Genomic DNA, 20,668 nt, shown 5'->3' on the forward strand with positions numbered 1-20,668 from the left:
AAATGAAGTAATTAATGCATGTTAAATGCTGAGGAACATACCTGGTACATGGAACATCTCAATAAATAATATTTGAGAAAATTAAAGAGTAAAAGCCTGAGATCATTTAATCCATAGAAAAGAAAGGGCTAACATTTAATGCTAGTCTTAGTTTCTGAAAACTGTCAAACAGAGTCTACTAAGTACAAGTCAAATATAAATTTTAAAGGAAGGCACAATTTCAGCACAAGAAAAAATGGCCATAGAGTATGTGAGAGACTTCCTGTCTAATTTTCTTGGGAAGTTTTGAAAGATAGGTTATGATTGTCTTCAGAATTGATTTCCTATGGTAGTGTGATATCCAGCCACATAATGTGGCAGTATTCATTCTGTACTTCAATACATCCTCATAGCCTAGTGTATAATTTTATTGATTTAAGTTTTAGAGTCAGGAAGGAAGTTCTGTGAGTTCTCCATAGACAACGATACTCTTGGAGTATATGGTTTATTTCCTCTCTTTTCCTTGATGGGAAACCAGAGTCCTAGTGAGCTTTCACATACTTTGCATACTTGATATTAACTCATAGGCTGCTTCATAGAGACTAATCTAGTTCATATCACTGCAAAGAATCTATTTTAATCTTTTAGATAATGTTACTGTGTCCTCTACTGTTAAAGGTTAAAAGTACAGACTGTAGGGTCAGACTGCCTGCATTGGAGTCCTAATTCCGGTACTGATTCAGTTTTCCCATCTGTAAAATAAGAGTAACATTAGTACCTTAAAAGGGTAAATTTTGAGAATTAAGTGAAATAATATGTGTAAAACAACAAGAGTCCTAGTTTATTTTAAGCACTCAATAGTTTATTATTAGTTTTATTTTTACCCTAATTATTTTATAACTAAACAGCAGCTTACTCTGGCTATATGTAATATAAGGGAAACTCTTCCTCCACTGTTCCTCAAACATAAAAATACTGAATTATGATACTGTGTTTGTGTTTGTTCAGTAACTATTTATTTAGCATTGAGGCTAAGTGAAACACTACATAGAGAATAGCAGAAATATGCTGATGATTCCTACACAACTTGTGTATGATTCCCATATGTTTTCCGCCAGATATTTTTTCTCATTCTGTATATGTAAATCTATTTTTTAATTTTTGTTGAAATTCTGTTCAAAAAATTGTGCTAGGCATTGTGTAGGAATCAGTGAGTTGAAAGTGGAGGCATCTTCCTTAGGGATAATATTTATATCATGAGAAAAGATATAGATAATTCGATAAAAATGCAAAAGCTCTCAAAAATCATTGTGGTGTTAATTGCTACATCAGTGGTATAGAAAATACATGCTCTATATCCAGAGTGAGAAAGATAAGTGTGGGATATAAGTTTTGGTGTTTTGTTCTTTGTACTCATGATAATACCTTACAAACTAAATTTTTAAGAATGATTACTTTGTCTTATACAGTAATACAATTTTACAACAAAAATATAAGCTATATGGAAGAGTAAGAAAATCATACCTCTCTCAAAATTTTATCTCTCACATACAACTGTTGCTAAGTCAATGGAACTATGGTGTATTTTGAGTAGATGGGCAGGATTATTTAAAAGTGAGAAATATTCTATGTGCTCTTTTTTAAATAAAATAACTTATTTTAAAGTAATATAAAGTAAAACCAAAGGACATTCATTTTCTCGGAATACTTTCCAAGTTTATTATTGCTTAAGAAAAATGATGATACAAAAGATAGTAGAAGAATTGAGTCACTTTTTATTCAAATTTAGGCAGTGTTAAATAGCTGAATTCTATGAAAGATGATGTTAGTGTTTTATACTTTCTCCTCCACAAATACTCAGTTTTCCCATTCTATGGATACTTTCATTTCATCAAGATTTTTAACATTTGCATTTTGTAGTGCCATCATAATCCCCTGGATACTTAGTCTTTGATCCATATGTATATGTATTCAACTTACCATGTGTTCTTTTTTCCAAAGTTTTTACATTTTCATTTTGCTTACTTTGGTTCTTCTATTTGTTGACTGGGTTTTTTTCTTTATGTAAATTTTGATTATAGTTACACAGGCATATTGAACAACGATAAAACACCTATAATGAAAAGCAGCAGTTCTCTGCACTCCCCCTCCTCAAACACAATTCCATTCCCTATGGGAACCGTAAGAACCTCATTATTTCAAATTTTGTTGTTGTTGTTGTTCTATTCCATGTTTCTAAAAGATACATTTATACTACTATTTCTTGATTTACTAATTCTAACTATTACCTGTTGTTTTCTGTAATATCCTGGACAAGGATTTCAATCTATTAGTCTATCACTCTTTCCTTATTCTCTAGTATATTTAAATCTCAACTTGTAGTTAAATCATTAGTCATATTTTACATTATTATGATTGTCTTAGTCCATTTAGGCTGCTTTAAGAGGATACCATAGACTTGGTGGCCTAAACAATAAAATATTTATTTCTCACAGTTCTGGAAGCTGAGGTCACGGTGCCAGCAGGTCAAATTCTGGTGAGGTCCCTCTTCTGGGTTGCAGGTTGCGAACTCCTTTCTGTGACCTCACGTGGCAGGAAGTGCAAGGGACCTCTCTGGAGCCTTTTTTATAGGGGCACTAATTCCATTCACGAGGGCTCCACCTTCATGACCTCATGACCTCCCACTGGCCCACCTCCTAATACCATCACACTGGAGGTTATGATTTCAACATATGGAATTTGGGGGAAGACATAAATATCCAGTCCATACAATGATTATGTACACATTTACACTGTTGATCCAAATAGTATATAATGATCCTGCTTTCTTTTTTGTTTTGTTTTGCTTTGTTTTTCTGCAATTAATTTTTCTTCTTTCTTTTGTATTTTACATGTAAAAGATTATAATGTACCTATCTTTAATTTTTTTCAAAATGTCCAGTCAGAATTGTCAAACATCTGTTAGCATTTTTTCTCAAATTTTCAAATATATCATATAATCTTACGATTGTTTTATTTTCTTTGGATCTCCCTCCCAAAATGCTCCGTTCATCTATTATAAGTCCCTATGCCTCTTGAATAGCTACCATCCTGAAACTTCCTTTTTTCTTTTGATATTTTAATTTACTTTTTAATTGCCATATAATTTACATGCACAACCTAAGATATACAGATGAACAGATTTTTATATATTTATACTTTGTGTAACAACCACTCAGATCAAGATATAGAACATTTTCAGAACCTCAGCAGGCTCCCTTTTATCTGCTTCCATTCATTAATCCCACTCCCAAGTATTCTGATCTGTATCACCATGAATTTTTTTTTTTGAACTTTTAATAAATACAATCCTTTAGTATATACTTTTTCTTCTTTCAGTCAACATTACATCTTTGGATTCATCCATGTTGCATGTAGCAGTGGTTCATTCTTTTTTATTGCTGTGCAATATTCTGTAGTATGAATACACTGTAAAATTATTTTTGTAAGAGCTGTTTTATAATTTATTATGATATGCCTTTGAAATTGCTCTGAAAAAATCTACCAACCTAATATTTTTCTCCTCTTGAATGACTTGCTTTTTTTCCCTAGATATATGAAGAGGTTTTATAATAATCGTTAAACCAAGTGAAATTTAATCAGAATGTTTTCTCTAACAATTTTTCCATAGAATTGGTTCATTTTTCTTCCATATTTTAAGGATTTTTAAAATTATATTTTAAAACTTTTAGTGCATCTTTTATTCTCTCCTACTTCAGGTTTTTGGATTATCTTTATATTGAATCTTTTCCTTTTTTGGCTCTTTCCCATATATATCAGATTTTTCACCAATTGCTTTAATTTTGTTCTCTCTTTTTGTGTTTACTATGAAAATATGAAGCTTTACTTTGAGGCCAGAAATGAAAATATTATGTGTCTAATCAAGTCATTGCTTTTTCTAATTTATTATCTGGTCAATGGTATTGCTTTGGCTCTCAACTTGTCTTTTTATCTGTTTGTTATGCCCTTTCAAATGATTCTTTTAAAAATATCAAATCAATATGTCTTTAAACTTTGGTTTTATTTAATTAGTGGTTTTTTAATACTGAGGGACTTTTCTTGTGTTTTTCTTCCCTGCTTATGATTTCTGCTAGTCTTTTCATGCTGTGTTGCTTTCATTATTATGACGATCGTATTATTATTGTTAATTTTGTTGTCATCGTCTCTTTCAATAATATGAATTTGTATTGCTAATTCTTTCATCTTGCTCATGATTCTCTTAGCTCAGTCTAGGCTTTCTATTTGCTTAATATTGTGTGGGTAAATTATTCCGTAAGTTCCCCTCCCTAATTGCTACTTTTTATTTTCCCTCCAAGCTATAGTTTGAGAGACAAAATCTACATTCTAGTCAGTTGTTGTGGCCTGAGAGAAAAGAGGAGGAGAAGAAGATCTGTCAGTGTGACTCTCACGTTGGAGGTGGTGGATTGTAGTCTCTAATGAGACCCTGTCTGCAAGGCTCCTTTCCAATGCCCAGGGATGCTCTTGAGTTCCTGTACAATTTGACTGGCTTTACTGACTCAGCTTTGAGCCCTGGTTTGTTTAGGATTCAGCCTTCCTGCTTCTGCAGACACCCCCGAGCAGTTTCCAGCTGGGGAAGAGATTCATGACCACTCTGGTGGTTTTGGTGGTTTAAAAGTTTTTTCATCAGTGCTGGTTTAGGGTGTGAGATAGGTTTAGGATTAGTACTACCTCACCAAAACCTCCGATTTATTTCATCAACAACAACTTTTTAGTTTATGGCATGAGATAATACCCCCTTTATTTGGTTTTTGCTATTGAATTTTTTTCTTTTAAAAAATGTTTATTTTTTTGGTTTTCTGGGCATGGAGTTATGTAATCTGTCTTGATGTACCCACCTTTACCTGGAAGAAGGATTTTTAAAGTCCTTTAATGTAAATTGTCTTATTTCTTCTCAGAATAATTCGATTCATTAGGTAGGGCTTATTTTTTTTTTTTTAACCTTCATTTAGTTGGTGAAGAAACCATGGCTGAAAGGAATTAAGTACCATAATCTAGGTAAAATTTTGTGGTTACTGGCAGAGCCATGCCTAGTAGCTCAGCATCCCTAATTCCACAGAATATTCTTTCCATTCTATCTCAAGGCCTCTCATTTATTTCTGTTGAGCTTCCTAGATTAACATTTGTACAGTGAGTACAGTGTACCCTTGCACAGAGCATGAACTCTGTGTTGCATCTGAAGATTACTTTACTCCCATAGGATTCTGATGGGGATAATATGAATTATATTATTGGTCTCTGGTATAAGCAAATTAATATATTCCTTAAAGAGTACATTTAATTCTTTGAAAAATAATAATATAACCTGCTGTTAGCATGTCAAATATAAGAAAATTAATTTATTATTTTCTCCTTTCCAGAAAATGCAAAAGACATCATCATGATATATGAAGAAGATGCTGAAGAATGGGCTCTGTACTTGAGAGAAGTTTTTTCACATGTTGTGAAAAGGGAAGCAATCCTGTTATATCACTTGGAGAATTATTCTCTTCGGGATTTGGAATTGCTAAGTTTAAACTCTTACAAGTGTAAACTTTTGATATTATCAAATTGCCTGCTTCAAAACCTATCTTCAAAGAAATGTCAGTTTCTAGAAAACGTACTGCATTCACCAGAAAGTGTGGTTACTCTGCTGTGTGGGACGAAGAGTTCAGATCACCTTTACAAATTATTAAATATCTCTGGAGGCAGATGGGAGATCTCAACTGAGCAGGAGCCTGAAGACTACATCTCTGTAATCAAGAGTATCATACTCAGAGGTAGTGTTGCCAAACCTTATTTGTTTGTTTTTATTTACTTATTTTTATAATAACAAATCTGAAGTTTTTTTGAATCAGTGAATATCTGATGTTGGGATTAAAAAAAAGAAAAATGAAAGCCAGCGTTATTTAATGGTATGTTACACTTTCCTCAAAATGCATTGAGGTTCTTAATTTTTAGCTTTATTCCAGTCAAGGCTTATCAGTTGTTCAAAAAATGGTTTAAAATTATATTTCTTAGGGCAGCCTGTATGATATCATACTTGGTAGAACAAATATCATATGCTAGGTTACGTGTCAGTTTGGTTCTGGAAGCTGATTTCTTAGTTAAGTGGTGAGGCTTGAGTTAATGGTGTCTACCCTAGTATTGGTACCAGTCAGTATCAGTCCAAGGTTTGAAGGTCTGAGTTATTATAGAACTGTAGAATTTCCCTTGTGCTGATAATTGTATGATATCGTTACTGTGGTATGATATACTCTTATTTTCATTAATTTTAAATAACGAATTTAGTTTTAATCATTGAAGCATTATTGGGTTAAAGGGCGGAACACAGGGACCTGTTCATTAATTAATTACAGTTTCATTAATAGTCAGAACTCTGAAGCTTCCTAGTGTTAAAGCTTGTCCCTCCCCCAGGGCGTCAGCCTTGGTGTGGGAGGGGTGCTGTGCTCAGCTGCTTGCCTGGTTTTCTCACCTTGCCTCTTGCCTTTAACTTCCAGTGTTCCAGCTATGGTTTCCTCTCCCACAGAAAAGAGGTGGGGTTCTTATCTTCTCCTGGCCACATCACATATTAAGTGCTGGCTCTTTTTCTTGGAGCATATTTCTGGGCTCTGTGGAGATCCCGTCATTCCCTGGGGGTGTCTCACCTGCAGTTCCTTAATGAGACAAATGTTTCCTCTCCTCTAAGCTCCTAGTTGTGGTGGTCCACCCCATATAGTCTTACTATTGATTTCTACAGCTTCTTCATATGTCTCTTTTGGTCGAAATCACTGAGATACCTCCCTGCTGGCCCTTTCTCACACCTGGCCTACATCTGTCTGCAAAATCATTCGTTTTTCTTCTGCCGTGACAAACTCTGGGCACACGAGCCATTCCCAATAGAGCCACCACCATCCTGCCCTCAGAGCAGCAATGCACCACAGCCTCTTGCCTTTAGTCATTTCCAAGCATGGGTCTAGCACGAGTCTTGGTGTCCTGTAAAGCCAGAGAACACCTGTCAGTCCCAAAGGCTCTGCTGGAAACCCTTGTCCCTCTGCTTGAGGATGATGATATCCCCCTGTCTTCCCTGTGGAGGATGGTGGGACTCACAGCACATCAGCAACTCTCTTTAAAAAATCCTCTCCCTATTCTCCAGCATTCCAGCCTCTTCAAATTCAATACTTCTTAAGCCTTGTTTTGGTTCTCTATTGTTGCATAACAAGTTACCTTAAACTTTAGCAACTTCAGACAATGACGCTATCACAGTGCCTATGGCTGAGGAATCTAGGAGCAGCTTAGCTGGGAGGTTCTGGATCAGGGTATCTCCAGAGGTTGTGGTCAAGCTGTCTGGAGCTATAATCCCCTGAAGCTTCCAGTGTTCACTTGGGGAGGATTTGCTTCCAACAGGAGCTTACATTGTTGTCAAGTTTGTTATTGTTTTTTAACCAACTCTTGGATTGAAAGTCACCTCTAGTAGATTCCTGAGGAAAAGCAATGTTTCTGAAATCTTGCATCTTTCAAAGTATTTGTCTCTTGTCTTATACTTGAAGTGCAGTTTGAACATGTTGCTCTTCTTTCTTCTAGCATTGTAGAATTTAGGGAATTCTTATTTGCCTGGCAGACTAAGGGATTCTTCATTTATATGTGAAGTCTAGTGACTTCACTGGAGTGTTATCCTTGTGCTGACTGTTCAGGACCGTTTTGCCCAGGGATGTAGTTACTTTTTGTCTTTATTTTCCTTTCTTTTGGGGGGGGGTCTTTTCCCCAAGATGTAGTTTCAATATTCTTTTATTTCAGGAAAAATTTCTTGACTCATATCATTAAATGTTTGCTCTATCATATTATTATGGTTTTCTTTTTCACGGATTCCTTTTATATGTATGTTGGATTTATTTTTGTCTGTAATATACTCTACAATTTCTAATTCTTTTTGATTCTTTATCAATATCCATTTACTTAGCTTGTATTTATCATTTCAATCCTTGCTACTTTCTTGTGCTTTCAGTACTCTCTCTTCCCCTGTATTATTTCAAATTTCTCCTTCATTTTTATGTTGCTTTTACTTTTTTTGTTGTAACATTTGGTTGAGCCCTGGAAGCTTACAATGCATTTCTTGTTCTTATCTTACCAACCTCACCTTGACACCCTGTATTTCTGCACTACATCATTACTTCAGAAAGGTGATTGCAATTCATTACATTTTAAAAATTCATGGTTAAACGTTTGGTCACAATTTTCCACTTCTTTTATGGCACTATGTTTTTAGTAAGTGATTCTTTATGTGTAATTGTTTTTCTCTCTTTCTCTCTCGTAGCACCTTTATATAGATCCTGTGCTGGTCCAGTTTTTCTTTTGTATCACTGAACAAAGTGAGTTTTTCTTGGTCTAGCTAAGGGAGTTAGAAAATGTGGGTTTTGTTGTTTGTTCTTTTTTTCCCTCCCCCCCACAATGAAAGACTTTACTTCTCTGTTTGTTTTCACACATATAGACTACTTTCTACACATATGTCTTTTCTATATAGTTCCTCATTTAACCTCACTTTTTCTGCTTTTTGGAACCAAACCACTTGCATAGATGCTTCTACCTGAAACTATTGCGTCATGTCTACAATATAAAAAGGTATGGCCCCTAGCCTTATTGAAAGCTATGTTTGTTAGTTCTTTTTGAAATCTGATTTTTGAACCATTCTTTTGACCTGGAGGTCTAAGAGTTCACTGTTTACCATTTTCAATAAATAGGACAGTTGCATAATTTTTTCTCATTCTCTATGTTTTGGGATGACTTGCAGGAATAAAAAAGGGGAAATGTTGACTCTACACTATAATTTTCAAACTGGCAGTCGTCTAGTTTCCAACCATCTCTGTTATTTTTTTTTTTGTTTAGTATTCCACAAGTACATTGAGTTAGATTTTTGGTTACAAATAAAAAATATTTCAGTTGGAAATTATAGACAATTTATTACAGTAAAATGCACATAAGATACAAGTAATTTCATGTTAATTGTCTCCTCTGAAACAGAGGAGCACTAAAAATTTGTGGCAAAATTTTGAGTGATTCTCCACACCCATCATTTTTATTTCCTTGAATAATTCAAATTTTATTGGCCATTTAAATTATGATATCACTATTGTATAAAAATATTGAGGAAATACATTTTATCTTCAAATTGTATTCCTATTGATGTTTGATAGGAGAAAATCTTATACTTTATGAACAACATAGGACTACTTATGAAGACACTATTAGCTCTCATCTTCCCATATTCAATTTTTAGACTCTGATTTCTTATAATAACTTAGATGCACCTACAAAATAGAAAATATAACAGTGTTGTGTGGAAAAAAAATTCAAAGATGATAAATTTTTCTGAGCTACAAGCATGCAACCAAAATGTAGACCTATAAGCAATTGGTAAACCATGCATAAAATAACTTTTATGTATGGGTTGTGTCCCTTGACAAAATTGGTGTTAATTGCTGTGGTCTATGCAATAATAATTTGTTTTCATAAGCAGCTTAAATGTTGTGCTACATTACTTTATGTTTCATATTGCCATTTGTGTTGAATACGTTAAGTCTGGGTTTTTAAAAAAATGGGTGAATTAGTGTGAAAGATGTGAAATTCAATTTTACTGTCCTTTTTCTACTTCCCCTCTATCCCACAGAGAAATTATTCAAGGAAGAAAGGAAACTTATTCAGGAGCATTATATGATAAAGAGAATAATAAGAATGCCAGAAAAGTCATGGAAATAATTAAATGTTCTAATATATTCACATAAGAAAGACAAATCAGAGGATATTTTATAAAACTTAATGAAAGAGAAAGATATTTTATAATTAATCAAGGCTCTAGGAAACTTTTTAATGTTAAAAAATATGAAAAAGATACAGTAATTCATGTTTAATATGATTATTTTATTTCCTTTGAAGGAATGAAGCTAAATTTCTGTCTCCTTAATTCACAGATTGGGAATAATACTAACCTGTATATGTTTTCACCTTTCTGTGTGTAGAATGGGCAGTTTGACCATATTTCTTCCCTTTTTTTGTCTTCTATTTATTTCTTTAATTTTGGATCTTTACCTTGTTTTCTCCTTCTAACCTTTTCACATGTATAGGTTTCATACAGCATAGTTTATACGTAATATAAATTAATCTGATCTCAAATGTATATAAAATCAGTTAACATTTCTGAGTGTTGCCATTGTGTATTTTGTTGTTTATAAATCCTTCCCTTAAAAACAATGTGTACCAGTTCCTGTGATCCCAGCACATCTACTGGGTCTCCTTCCTCTCTTTCTCCTGCTTTCTTCTTATATCTTTTGCCATTGGACCCTTTCAAGCTCTCTGGTTTATTCTCAACAGTTAACTCAGCTCTCTCCAAGCTTTATTTTATATTTATATGAAAATATAATATTCATATTTGTCATACTTTCTTCATTGTCAAATTGTAGATGCAATGGTGGAGGGAAAACTGCTAATACTTCCATGAAAAACTTTAACATTTTAATTTTGTTTTCATATTATCAAACTAAGACTGACATTTTTAACTTCATTAAACCTAAAGTAAGAATCCTTAAATTAAGAACAGCAATATAACAGTAGAGTTGTTGGAAAAACAAAACAAGAAAAACACCACCACCACAATGCACTGAAATAAACCACACAGAAGCATTTGTTTTTCTTTCCTCTCATCTGAGCTATGTATTGTGGTAAAAGCTCTGGTTTGTTGGCCAATGAGGTCTCGTGGCTTTTCCAATGAAGTCCATCGATTTTACATGACCTTCAGCTCCTCAAAAGTATAGCTCTAGTGTAGATGTCAAGGCCATTTCTTTTTTCTTTCCTTTTTATTTTTAATATTTATTTATTTATTTATTTTTGACTGGGTTGGGTCTTTGTTGCTGCATGCGGGTTTTCTCTAGTTGCAATGAGCGAGGGCTGCTGTTCGTTGCGGTGTGCAGGCTTCCCATTGTGGTGGCTTCTCTTGTTGTGGAGCATGGGCTCTAGGCACCCAGGCTCAGTAGTTGTGGCAGGTAGGCTTCAGTAGTTGTGGCTCGCAGGCTCTAGAGCGAAGGCTCAGTAGTTGGGGTACATGCGCTTAGTTGCTCTGTGGCATGTGGGAATCTTCCCGCACCAGGACTTGAACCCATGTCCCCTGCATTGGCAGGTGGATTCTTAACAACTGTACCTCCAGGGAAGTCCCAGACCATTTCTGTCATTACCGTTAGTATAGGCATGTGCTGTACACTAGGGTAATTGCGTCACCTCCCATTGAACACAATCTCCCATTTCTGCCTTAATACCATTGTTCTTATGCTGCCTTCTTTATGTGGAGTAACTCTACCCATATTTTTAATTGAAATCCTGGCCATCCTTCAAGGTCAGTTGAAAATCTGCTTTGTCAATGAATTCGTCTCAGATCCTTTCTGCTTGAAAATATTCTCCTCATCTCTAATTCTGTTAACCTCTTATTATTGCTTAGTTATGACTCCTTATATTCTTTGTAATTATTTTTGACAATTTCTTTTCTTCTCCTCATTACTTCTGTTTCAAAATTTAATGCTGGTAACTTTCTTTCTAAAATATTTCAGCACTTTAAACATCCAAAAAATAACAGAAGAGTACAAATTGTGTTTTTAAGTGCAGGTTTATAAACGTTTACTGGTGCAGTTGGGTTTTCACTTTGTTAATGATGCAAAGATTTACTGTGGTATTCTTGTCAAGATTACATAATCTGAAATTTGGGAGGGTTCAAGATAGCAGTGTAGGAATATCCTAAACTCATTTTTCCCATGAACCCAACACATATGCAACTATATATGGAATAATTCCATAAGAAAGGGACCTGAAAACTGGATGAACAGAGCCTCTACAACAAAGGGTAAAAGGACAGTACACTTGGCTCAACAGGGAATATGTCCAAGAAAACGAACTGTAGGAAACAGAAAACCTGCTCATAAAGGGCTCCCAAACAATGCACTCGACATGAAAACCAGTGCAAAATTACCAGATTGAAAAGCTCAGTTACTAATGGAGAGGCCATTAGTGGAGTGGAGAGGGTACCCACTTACTAATCTTAAAGCATATGAAGCATTTGCCAGAGAGGCAGGAACCAGTTCGTATGCTCCACAGAGACTAAGACACTGGCAGGAGCCTTTTTTTTTTTTTTTTTTTTGATCTCAGACTACCTTTCTAATGCTGACACAGGTAGGTGCCATATTTGAATTCTCCTGACCTGTTACCACCAGTGGGCACACCCTGCTGAGAGCCACACCTACCCATGCGCCTCAGCTAGACCCTAAAGCCAGGCCAGGGCTAGCCCTGCCCACCAGTGTGCTGTAGCAGTGTGGCTCTGCCACAACAAGAAGGTGCACAAAGCCCACACGGGGGCATCCCTTGAGCACCTGGCTCTCTTGGCAAAGAAAGACTATGTCTAAGCCCCACAGGATGTCTCCTCAGTAAGCCCACTCCTTCTAGACTGGGAGAGATAGCTAATTTACCTACTACAGAAACACAGAGGATTAGGCAAAATGAGAAAAAAGAGGAGTATGTTCCAATCAAAAGGATGAGACAAACTTCAAAAAAAGATCTAAATGAGATGAAGATAAGCTCTATTTGATAATGAGCTCAAAATTATGGTCATAAAGATGCTTACTGAACTCAGGGGAAGATAGGATGAACACAGTGAGAACTTCAACAAAGAGAGAGAAAATACAAGAAAGTACCAAACAGAAGTTATAACTGAACTGAAAAATAAACTGGAAGGGTTCAGCAGTAGACTGGATGAGGTAGAAGAATGAATCAGCGAGCTGGAAGACAAAACAATGACACTCACCCAGGTAGGGAAGCAAAATGAAAAAAGAATTTTAAAAAGTGAAGATACCTTAAGGGACCTTTGGGATAACATCAAGAAGATTAATATTGATATTTGCATTATAGGAAACCCAGAAGGAGAAGAGAGAGAGAGAAAGGGCCCAAAAATTTATTTGAAGAAATGGTGGCTGAAACACTCCCTTAATCTGGAGAAGGAAACAGACAACCAGGCCCAGGAAATCCAGAGAGTTTCAAATAAGGGAAATATAAAGGAACTCATACCAAGAGACACATTATAATTAAAATGGTAAAAATTAAGGCTAAGGAGAGAATTCTAAAAGCAGCAAGAGAAAAACAACTTGTTTCATACAAGGGAATCCCATAAGGCTATCAGCAGACTTTTCAGCACAAACTTTACAGGACAGAAGGGAGAATGACATGACATTCAAAGTGCTGAAAGGAGAAAACTCCCATCCAGGAATTCTCTACCTAGCAACATTATCATTCAGAATGGAAGGAAAGATTAAGAGTTTCCCAGATAAACAAAAGTTAAAGGAGTTCATCACCACTAAATGAACCCTATAAGAAATATTAAAGAGACTTCTTTAGGTTGACAAGAAATGGCATTAATTAATAATAAGAAAACACACCAAAATAAAATTCTCACTGGAAAAGGTAAATATAAAATAAAGGTAGTGGATCAATCACATACAAAAAAAAAGAATGAGGGTTAAAAGACAAAAGTAGGAAAATTAACTAAATTTACAGTAATTAGTTGAGGGATGCATAAAATAAAAAGATGTAAAATGTGTCATCAAAAGTATTAAGTGTGTTGGGATTTGGAAGGCCATTTTTCTTTCAGTAACAAACCATTATCTTTTCACAGTGGAAAAAAAAAGTATTAAGTGTGTGTTGGGGATGGGGTGGATAAAGAGATAAAGCTTTAGAATGTGTTCAAATTGCAGTTGCTAGCAACTTAAAAAGGCAACTACTTACTTAGAATTTTATATGTGAACCTCACAGTAATAGCAAGGAGAAAACAGTAAATACACAAAAGAAATGACAAATGAATCTAAGGATAACACTAAAGAAAACTACCAAACCCAAGGAAAGAGAGAAAGAGGAGAAGAAAGGAAATTAGAGGAACTACACAAACATACAGAAAACAATTAACAAAATGGCAATAAGTACATGCCTATCAATAATTATTTTAAATGTAAATAGACTAAATTTGCCAATCAAAAGACATAAGAGTGCTTGAATGGGATATAAAAACAAGATTCACCTATATGTTGCCTACAAGAGGCTCACTTCAGAAGAAAGGACAGACACATACTAAAAGTGAAGGAATGGAATAAGATAATCCATGCAAATGGAAATGAAAAGAACGCTGCAGTAGCTATATTCATATCAGACAAAATAGACTTTAAAACAAAGACTGCGGTATAAGATAAAGAAGGGTATTGCATAATGCTAAAGGTGTCAATCCAGCAAGAAGATATAACGTTTGTAAATGTATATGCATCCAACAGAGGAGTAACAAGATATATAAAACAAATATTAATGGACTTAAAGAGAGAAATTGAAAGAAATACAGTAACAGTAGGGGACTTTCACACTGCACTTACATCAATGCATAGATCATCTAGACAGAAAAAGAAATAAGGAAACACTTTCCTTAAATGACCCATTAGAGCAGATTGACTTAATAGATATATATTGAACATTCCATTCAAAGGCAGCAGAATTAACATTTTTTTCAAGAGCACATGGAACATTCTCCAGGATGGATTACGTGTTAGGTCACAAAATAAGTTTCAGTAACTTCAAGAATGAATCCATATCAAGCAGCTTCTCCAATCATAATAGTACGAAACTAGAAATCAATCACAAGAAAAAAAAATGAGAAAAAAACCCCCAAAACCTGGAGATCAAACAACATGCTATTGAACAACCAATGGGTCATCAAAGAAATCAAAGGAGAAATGAAAAATACCTAGAGATAAATGAAAACAGAAACAGAATGTATCAAAATCTGTGCGATACAGCAGAAATGCTTCTAAGAAGGAAGTTTATAGCAATATAGGCCTACATCAGGAAACAAGAAAAATCCCCAATAAACAAGCTAACTTTACACCTAAAAGGAACTAGAAAAGGAGGAACAAATAAAGCCCAAAGTTAGTAAAGGGAAGGAAATAATAAATATCAGAGAAATATATTAGAGACAAAAAACAATAGAAAAGATCAATGAAACTAAGAACTGTTCTTTGAAACAATAAAATCAAAAAATTTAAATAGACTAACCAAGAAAAAAAGAGAGAGAACTCAAATAAATAACATCAGAAATGAAAGAGAAGTTACAGTCAATGAAACTCTGAATAGACTGATTAATAGTAAGGAGATTGAAACTATTAAAAAAACAAAACAAAACAAAACAAAAAAACCCCAGGACCAGACAGCTCCACTGGTGAATTCTACAGAACATTCAAAGAAGATTTAATACCTATCTTTTTCAAGCTCTTACAAAAAATTATAGAGGTGAGAAACCTTCAAAACATATTTTACAAAGCCAGCATTACCCTGATACCAAAACCAGACAAGGACACCACAAAAAAAGAGAAAATTACAGGCCAATATCCTTGATGAACATAGATGCAAAAATTCTCAACAAAATGTTAGCAAGGTTAATCCAACAATATAAATCAAAAGGATGATACACCGTGATCAAGAGGAATTTATTCTAGGAATGCAAGGATGGTCCAATATCTGCAAATTAATCAACATGGTACATCACATTAACAAAATGAAGGATAAAATTCATATGATCATTTCAATGCATACAGAAAAATATTGACAAAATTCAAGATATATTTATGATAAAAACTCTAAACAAAGTGGGTAGAGAGAGAGCATACCTCAACATAATAAAGGCCATATATGATAAACTTGTAGCTAACATCATACTCAACAGTGAAAATCTGAAATCTTTTCCTCTAAGATTAGAAACAAGACATGCCTCTTTTGCCACTTTTATTCAACATAGTACTGGAACTTCTAGCCACATATTTAGGCAAGAAAAAGAAATAAAAGATATCCAAAGCAGAAAGGGAGAAGTAAAACTGTCACTATTTGCAGATGACATAATGCTATATATAGAAAACCCTAAAAACTCCACCCAAAAAATTCTAGAACTAATAAATTAATTCAGTAAATTTGCAGGATACTAAATCAATATGCATAGATCTGTGGTGTTTCTATTCACTAATAAAGAAATATCAGAAATACAAAATTAGGAAAACAATCCCATTTACAGTTGCATCAAAAAGAATAAAATTCCTAGTAATAAATTTAACCAAGAAAGTGAAATACATGTACACTGAAAACTATAAGACACTGATGAAAGAAATTGAGGAGGACACAAATATATGGAAAAATGTTCTGTACTCATGGATTGAAAGAATTAATATTGTAAAAATGTCCATACTACCCAAAGCAATCTACAGATTCACTGCAATCCCTATCGAAATACCAATGACATATTTCACAGAAGTAGAACAAATAATTCGAAAATTTGAATGGAACAACCAAACATCTCAAATAGCTAAAACAATACTGAGAAAGAAGAACAAAGATAGAGGTATCACACTTCCTGATTTCAAGCTATACTACAAAGCTATAGTAATCAAACCAGTGTGATACTGGCCCAAAATAGGCACAGATCAATAAAACAGAATTGAGAGCTCAGAAATGAACCTACATATATATGGACAATTAACTTATGGTAAGGAGCAAAGAACATACAATGGAGAAAGATATTATCTTCAATAAATGGTGTTAGTAAAACTGGATAGCCACATGCAAAAGAATGAAACTATCAATAGATCACTATCTTACACCATACACAAAAGTTAAATAAAATGGATTGGAAACTTGAATATAAGACATGAAACCATAAAATTCCTAGAAGAAAACATAAGCAGTAACATCATTGACATCTGTCTAGGCAATGTTTTTTTTTTCCATTTTTTTAAACAGCTTTATTGGAGTATAATTGCTTTACAAAGTTGTGTTAGTTTCTGCTGTTTAACAAAGTGAATCAGCTATACATATACATATATCCCCATATCCCCTCCCTCTTGCGTCTCCCTCCCACCCTCCCTATCCCACCCCTCTAGGTGGTCACAAAGCACCAAGGTGATATCCCTGTGCCATGTGGCTGCTTCCCACTAGCTGTGTTTTATGCATCTGACTCTAAAAGCAAGGGAAACAAAAGCAAAAATAAGTAGAGTTACATAAAATTAAAACACTTCTGCACAGTGAAGGTAACCATCATCAAAACTAAAAGGCAGCCTATTAAATGGGATAAGATAATTGTAAATTATATATCCAAAGAGGGATATATAAAGTAACCATACAAGTCAATAAGAATACAAATAACTCAATTAAAAATGGGGAGAGGATCTGGATAGATGTTATTCCCAGAAAGACATACTGATGGCCAGCAGGCACATGAAAAGTTGTTCAGCATCCCTAACTATTTGGAAAATGCAAATAAAAACCACAATGATATATTACCTAACACCTGTTAGAATGTCTATTATCAAAAAGACAAGAAATAACAAATGTTGTAGAAGATGTGGAGAAAATGGAACTCTTGTATACTGTTGGTGGGACTGTTATTTGGTGCAGCCAGTATAAAAAACAGTATAGAAATTCCTCAAAAAGTTAGCAATAGAACTGCCATCTGACCCACCTGTTCCACTTCTGGATTTTTATCCAAAAAATACAAAAACACTAATTGAAAGATACATTCACCCATATGTTCATTGCAGCATTTTTTACAATAGCTAAGATATGGAAACAACCTAAGCATCCATCTGTGCATGAGTGGATAAAGAAGATGTGGTATATTCACAATGGAATACTACTCAGCCATAAAAAGGAGTGAAATTCTGCCATTTGTAACAACATGGGTAGACTTGAAGGTATTAAGCTAAGTGAAATCAACCAAACAGAGAAAAACAAATACCACATGATCTCAATCATATGTGGAATCTAAAATAAAAACCTAACAAAATAAATCCAAAACAAACTTGTAGATACAGAGATCAGATTAGTGGTTACCAAAGGGGAAGAGAGGGTTGGAGGTAGGTGAAATGACTGAAGGAAGTCAACTCTATGGTGGCGGACGGTAACTGGACTTGCTGTGATGATCACTTTGTGGTGTATACACATCATGTTATAATGCTGTACACCCGGAACTTATATAATAATAAAATAAAACTGAATCTAATCATAAGGAAATATCAGACAAACTCAAACTAAAGGGAATTCCACAAGATTATTTCTTTGTATTTGTATTCTTTCTTTGTATTTCTTCAAAATATTAAGTTCAAGTACCTAGGAATAAACCTACGTAAGGAGGCAAAAGACCTGTACTAAGGAAACTATAAGATACTGATGAAAGAAATCAAAGATGACACAAACAGATGGAGAGATATACCATGTTCTTGGGTTGGAAGAATCAAAATGATTATATTACCCAAAGTAATCTACAGAGTCGATGCAATCCTTATCTAATTACCAAAACCATTTTTCACAGAATTAGAACAAAAAATTTTACAATTAGTATGGAAACAAAAAAGACCCCAAATAGTCAAAGCAATCTTGAGAAAGAAAAGCGGAGCTGGAGGAACCAGGCTTCCTGACTTCAGACTATACTACAAAGCTACAGTAATCAAAATAGTATGGTACTGGCACAAAAACAGAAATACAGATCAATGGAACAGGATAGAAAGCCCAGAGATAAACCCATGTAATTATAGTCACCTAATCTATGACAAAGGAGGCAAGAATATACAATAGAGAAAAGACAGTCTCTTCAATAAGTTGTGCTGAGAAAACTGGAGAGCTACATGTTAAAGAATGAAATTAGAACATTCTCTAACACTGTACACAAAAATAAACTCAAAATGTATTAAAGACCTAAATGTAAGACCAGACACTATCAAACTCTTAGAGAAAACATAGGCGGAACATTCTCTGACGAAAATCACAGCAAGATATTTTTTGATCCACTTCCTAGAGTAATGAAAACAGAAACAAAAATAAACAAATGAGACCTAATTAAACTTAAAAGCTTTTGCACAGAAAAGGAAACCATAAACAAAATGAAAAGACAGCCCTCAGAATGGGAGAAAATACTTGCAAATGAAACAACCAACAAGGGATTAATCTCCAAAATATATAATGCAAACAGCTCATGCAGCTCAATATCAAAAAAACAAACAACCCAATCAAAAAATGGGTGGAAGATCTAAATAGACATTTCTCCAAAGAGGACATACAGATGGCCAAAAAAGCACATGAAAATATGCTCAATATCACTAATTATCAGAGAAATGCAAATCTAAACTACAATAAGGTATCAACTCACCTGAGTCAGAATGGCCATCATCAAAAAGTCTACAAACAGTAAGGGCTGGAGAGAGTGTGGAGAAAAGGGAACCCTCCTACACTCTTGGTGGGAATGTAAGTTGGTACAGCCACTATGGAGAACAGTATGGAGGTTCCTTAAAAAACTAAAAACAGAGCTACCATATGATCCGGAAGTCCCATTCCTGAGTGGATAGCTGGAGAAAACCATAATTCTAAAAGATACATGCACCCCAATGTTCGTTGTAGCACTATTTACAATATCTAAGACATGGAAGCAACCTAAATGTCCATCAACAGAGGAACGGCTAAAGAAGATGTGGTACATATATACAATGGAATATTACTCAGCTATAAAAAAATAATGAAATAATGCCATTTGCAGTAATGTGGATGGACCTAGAGATTGTCTTAGTGAAGTAAGTAAGTCAGACAGAGAAAGACAAATAACGTATAATATTGCTTATATGTGAAATCTAAAAAAATGGTACAAATGAGCTTATTTACAAAACAGAAATAGAGCCATAGATGTAGAAAACAAACTTAAGATTACCAAGGGGAAAAGAGGGGAGAGGGATAAATTGGGAGATTGGGACTGACGTATACACACTACTGTAAATAAAATAGATAACTAATAAGAACCTACTGCATAGCATATGGAACTCTACTCAATACACTGTAATGACCTATATGGGAAAAGAATCTAAAAAAGGGTGGATATATATATATGTAAAACTGATTCACTTTGCTGTACAGCAGATACTAAACTAACAAAATATTGTGAATCAACCATTCTCCAATAAAAATGAATTTTAAAAAACCTAAAGGGAGAGTTATTGTTCCAGATGAAAGGAATCTAAAGTTACATGAAAACTATATACAGTGAATAATCCTGACTTGAATGCCGAACTAGGAAATAAGGAAATTAATAAGACAATTGATGAAATTTGATTATAGACTATATATTAGAGAGCAGCATTGCACAATGTTCAATTCTCAGAGTTTTAAATTGTTAGATGATATGCCAGAGAATATCCATGTTTTTAGGAAATACACATTGAAATGTTTAGGAGTAATGGAGCGTGATGTCAACTGTCATGCATACACACAACACACACATACATACACAAATAGACAAAAACATCTATTTACAAAGACATGTATGTATACAAATGTGTGTGTATGATTATTGGCTAAATATCCTGAGTTATCTCCTACACATATCTGTAGTTCTAAGAGATGAACAAAAAGCAAAGTAAGCACATTCTTGTGATATGTGCTGATAGTTGTGCATATTTGAGAGGTGGTGGCTTTTGAAGGAGGACATAGTTCCGTGCATGCACTGTGACGCTAGACCTAATTACACTATGGTTGGCATTCATGGAGCCCCCAAATGTCTATTTTGTATGTAATAATATAGCCATTC

At 34.4% G+C, this 20,668-nt stretch overlaps 1 protein-coding gene across 3 annotated transcripts in view; it reads left to right on the plus strand.

The window, feature by feature from the left end:
• The window catches only part of BANK1 (B cell scaffold protein with ankyrin repeats 1), a 325,922-nt gene that overhangs the window by 29,706 nt on the left and 275,548 nt on the right, over positions 1-20,668 (plus strand). For all 3 annotated transcript variants that reach the window (XM_059067310.2, XM_067036904.1, XM_067036903.1), the window contains exon 2: positions 5,397-5,795. In XM_059067310.2, coding sequence (XP_058923293.1) covers positions 5,397-5,795 — 399 coding nt within the window. The remainder of the gene's footprint in view (positions 1-5,396; positions 5,796-20,668) is intronic.

The sequence above is a fragment of the Kogia breviceps genome, chromosome 6 (genome assembly GCF_026419965.1).
Source record: "Kogia breviceps isolate mKogBre1 chromosome 6, mKogBre1 haplotype 1, whole genome shotgun sequence".
Lineage (NCBI taxonomy): Eukaryota > Metazoa > Chordata > Mammalia > Artiodactyla > Physeteridae > Kogia > Kogia breviceps.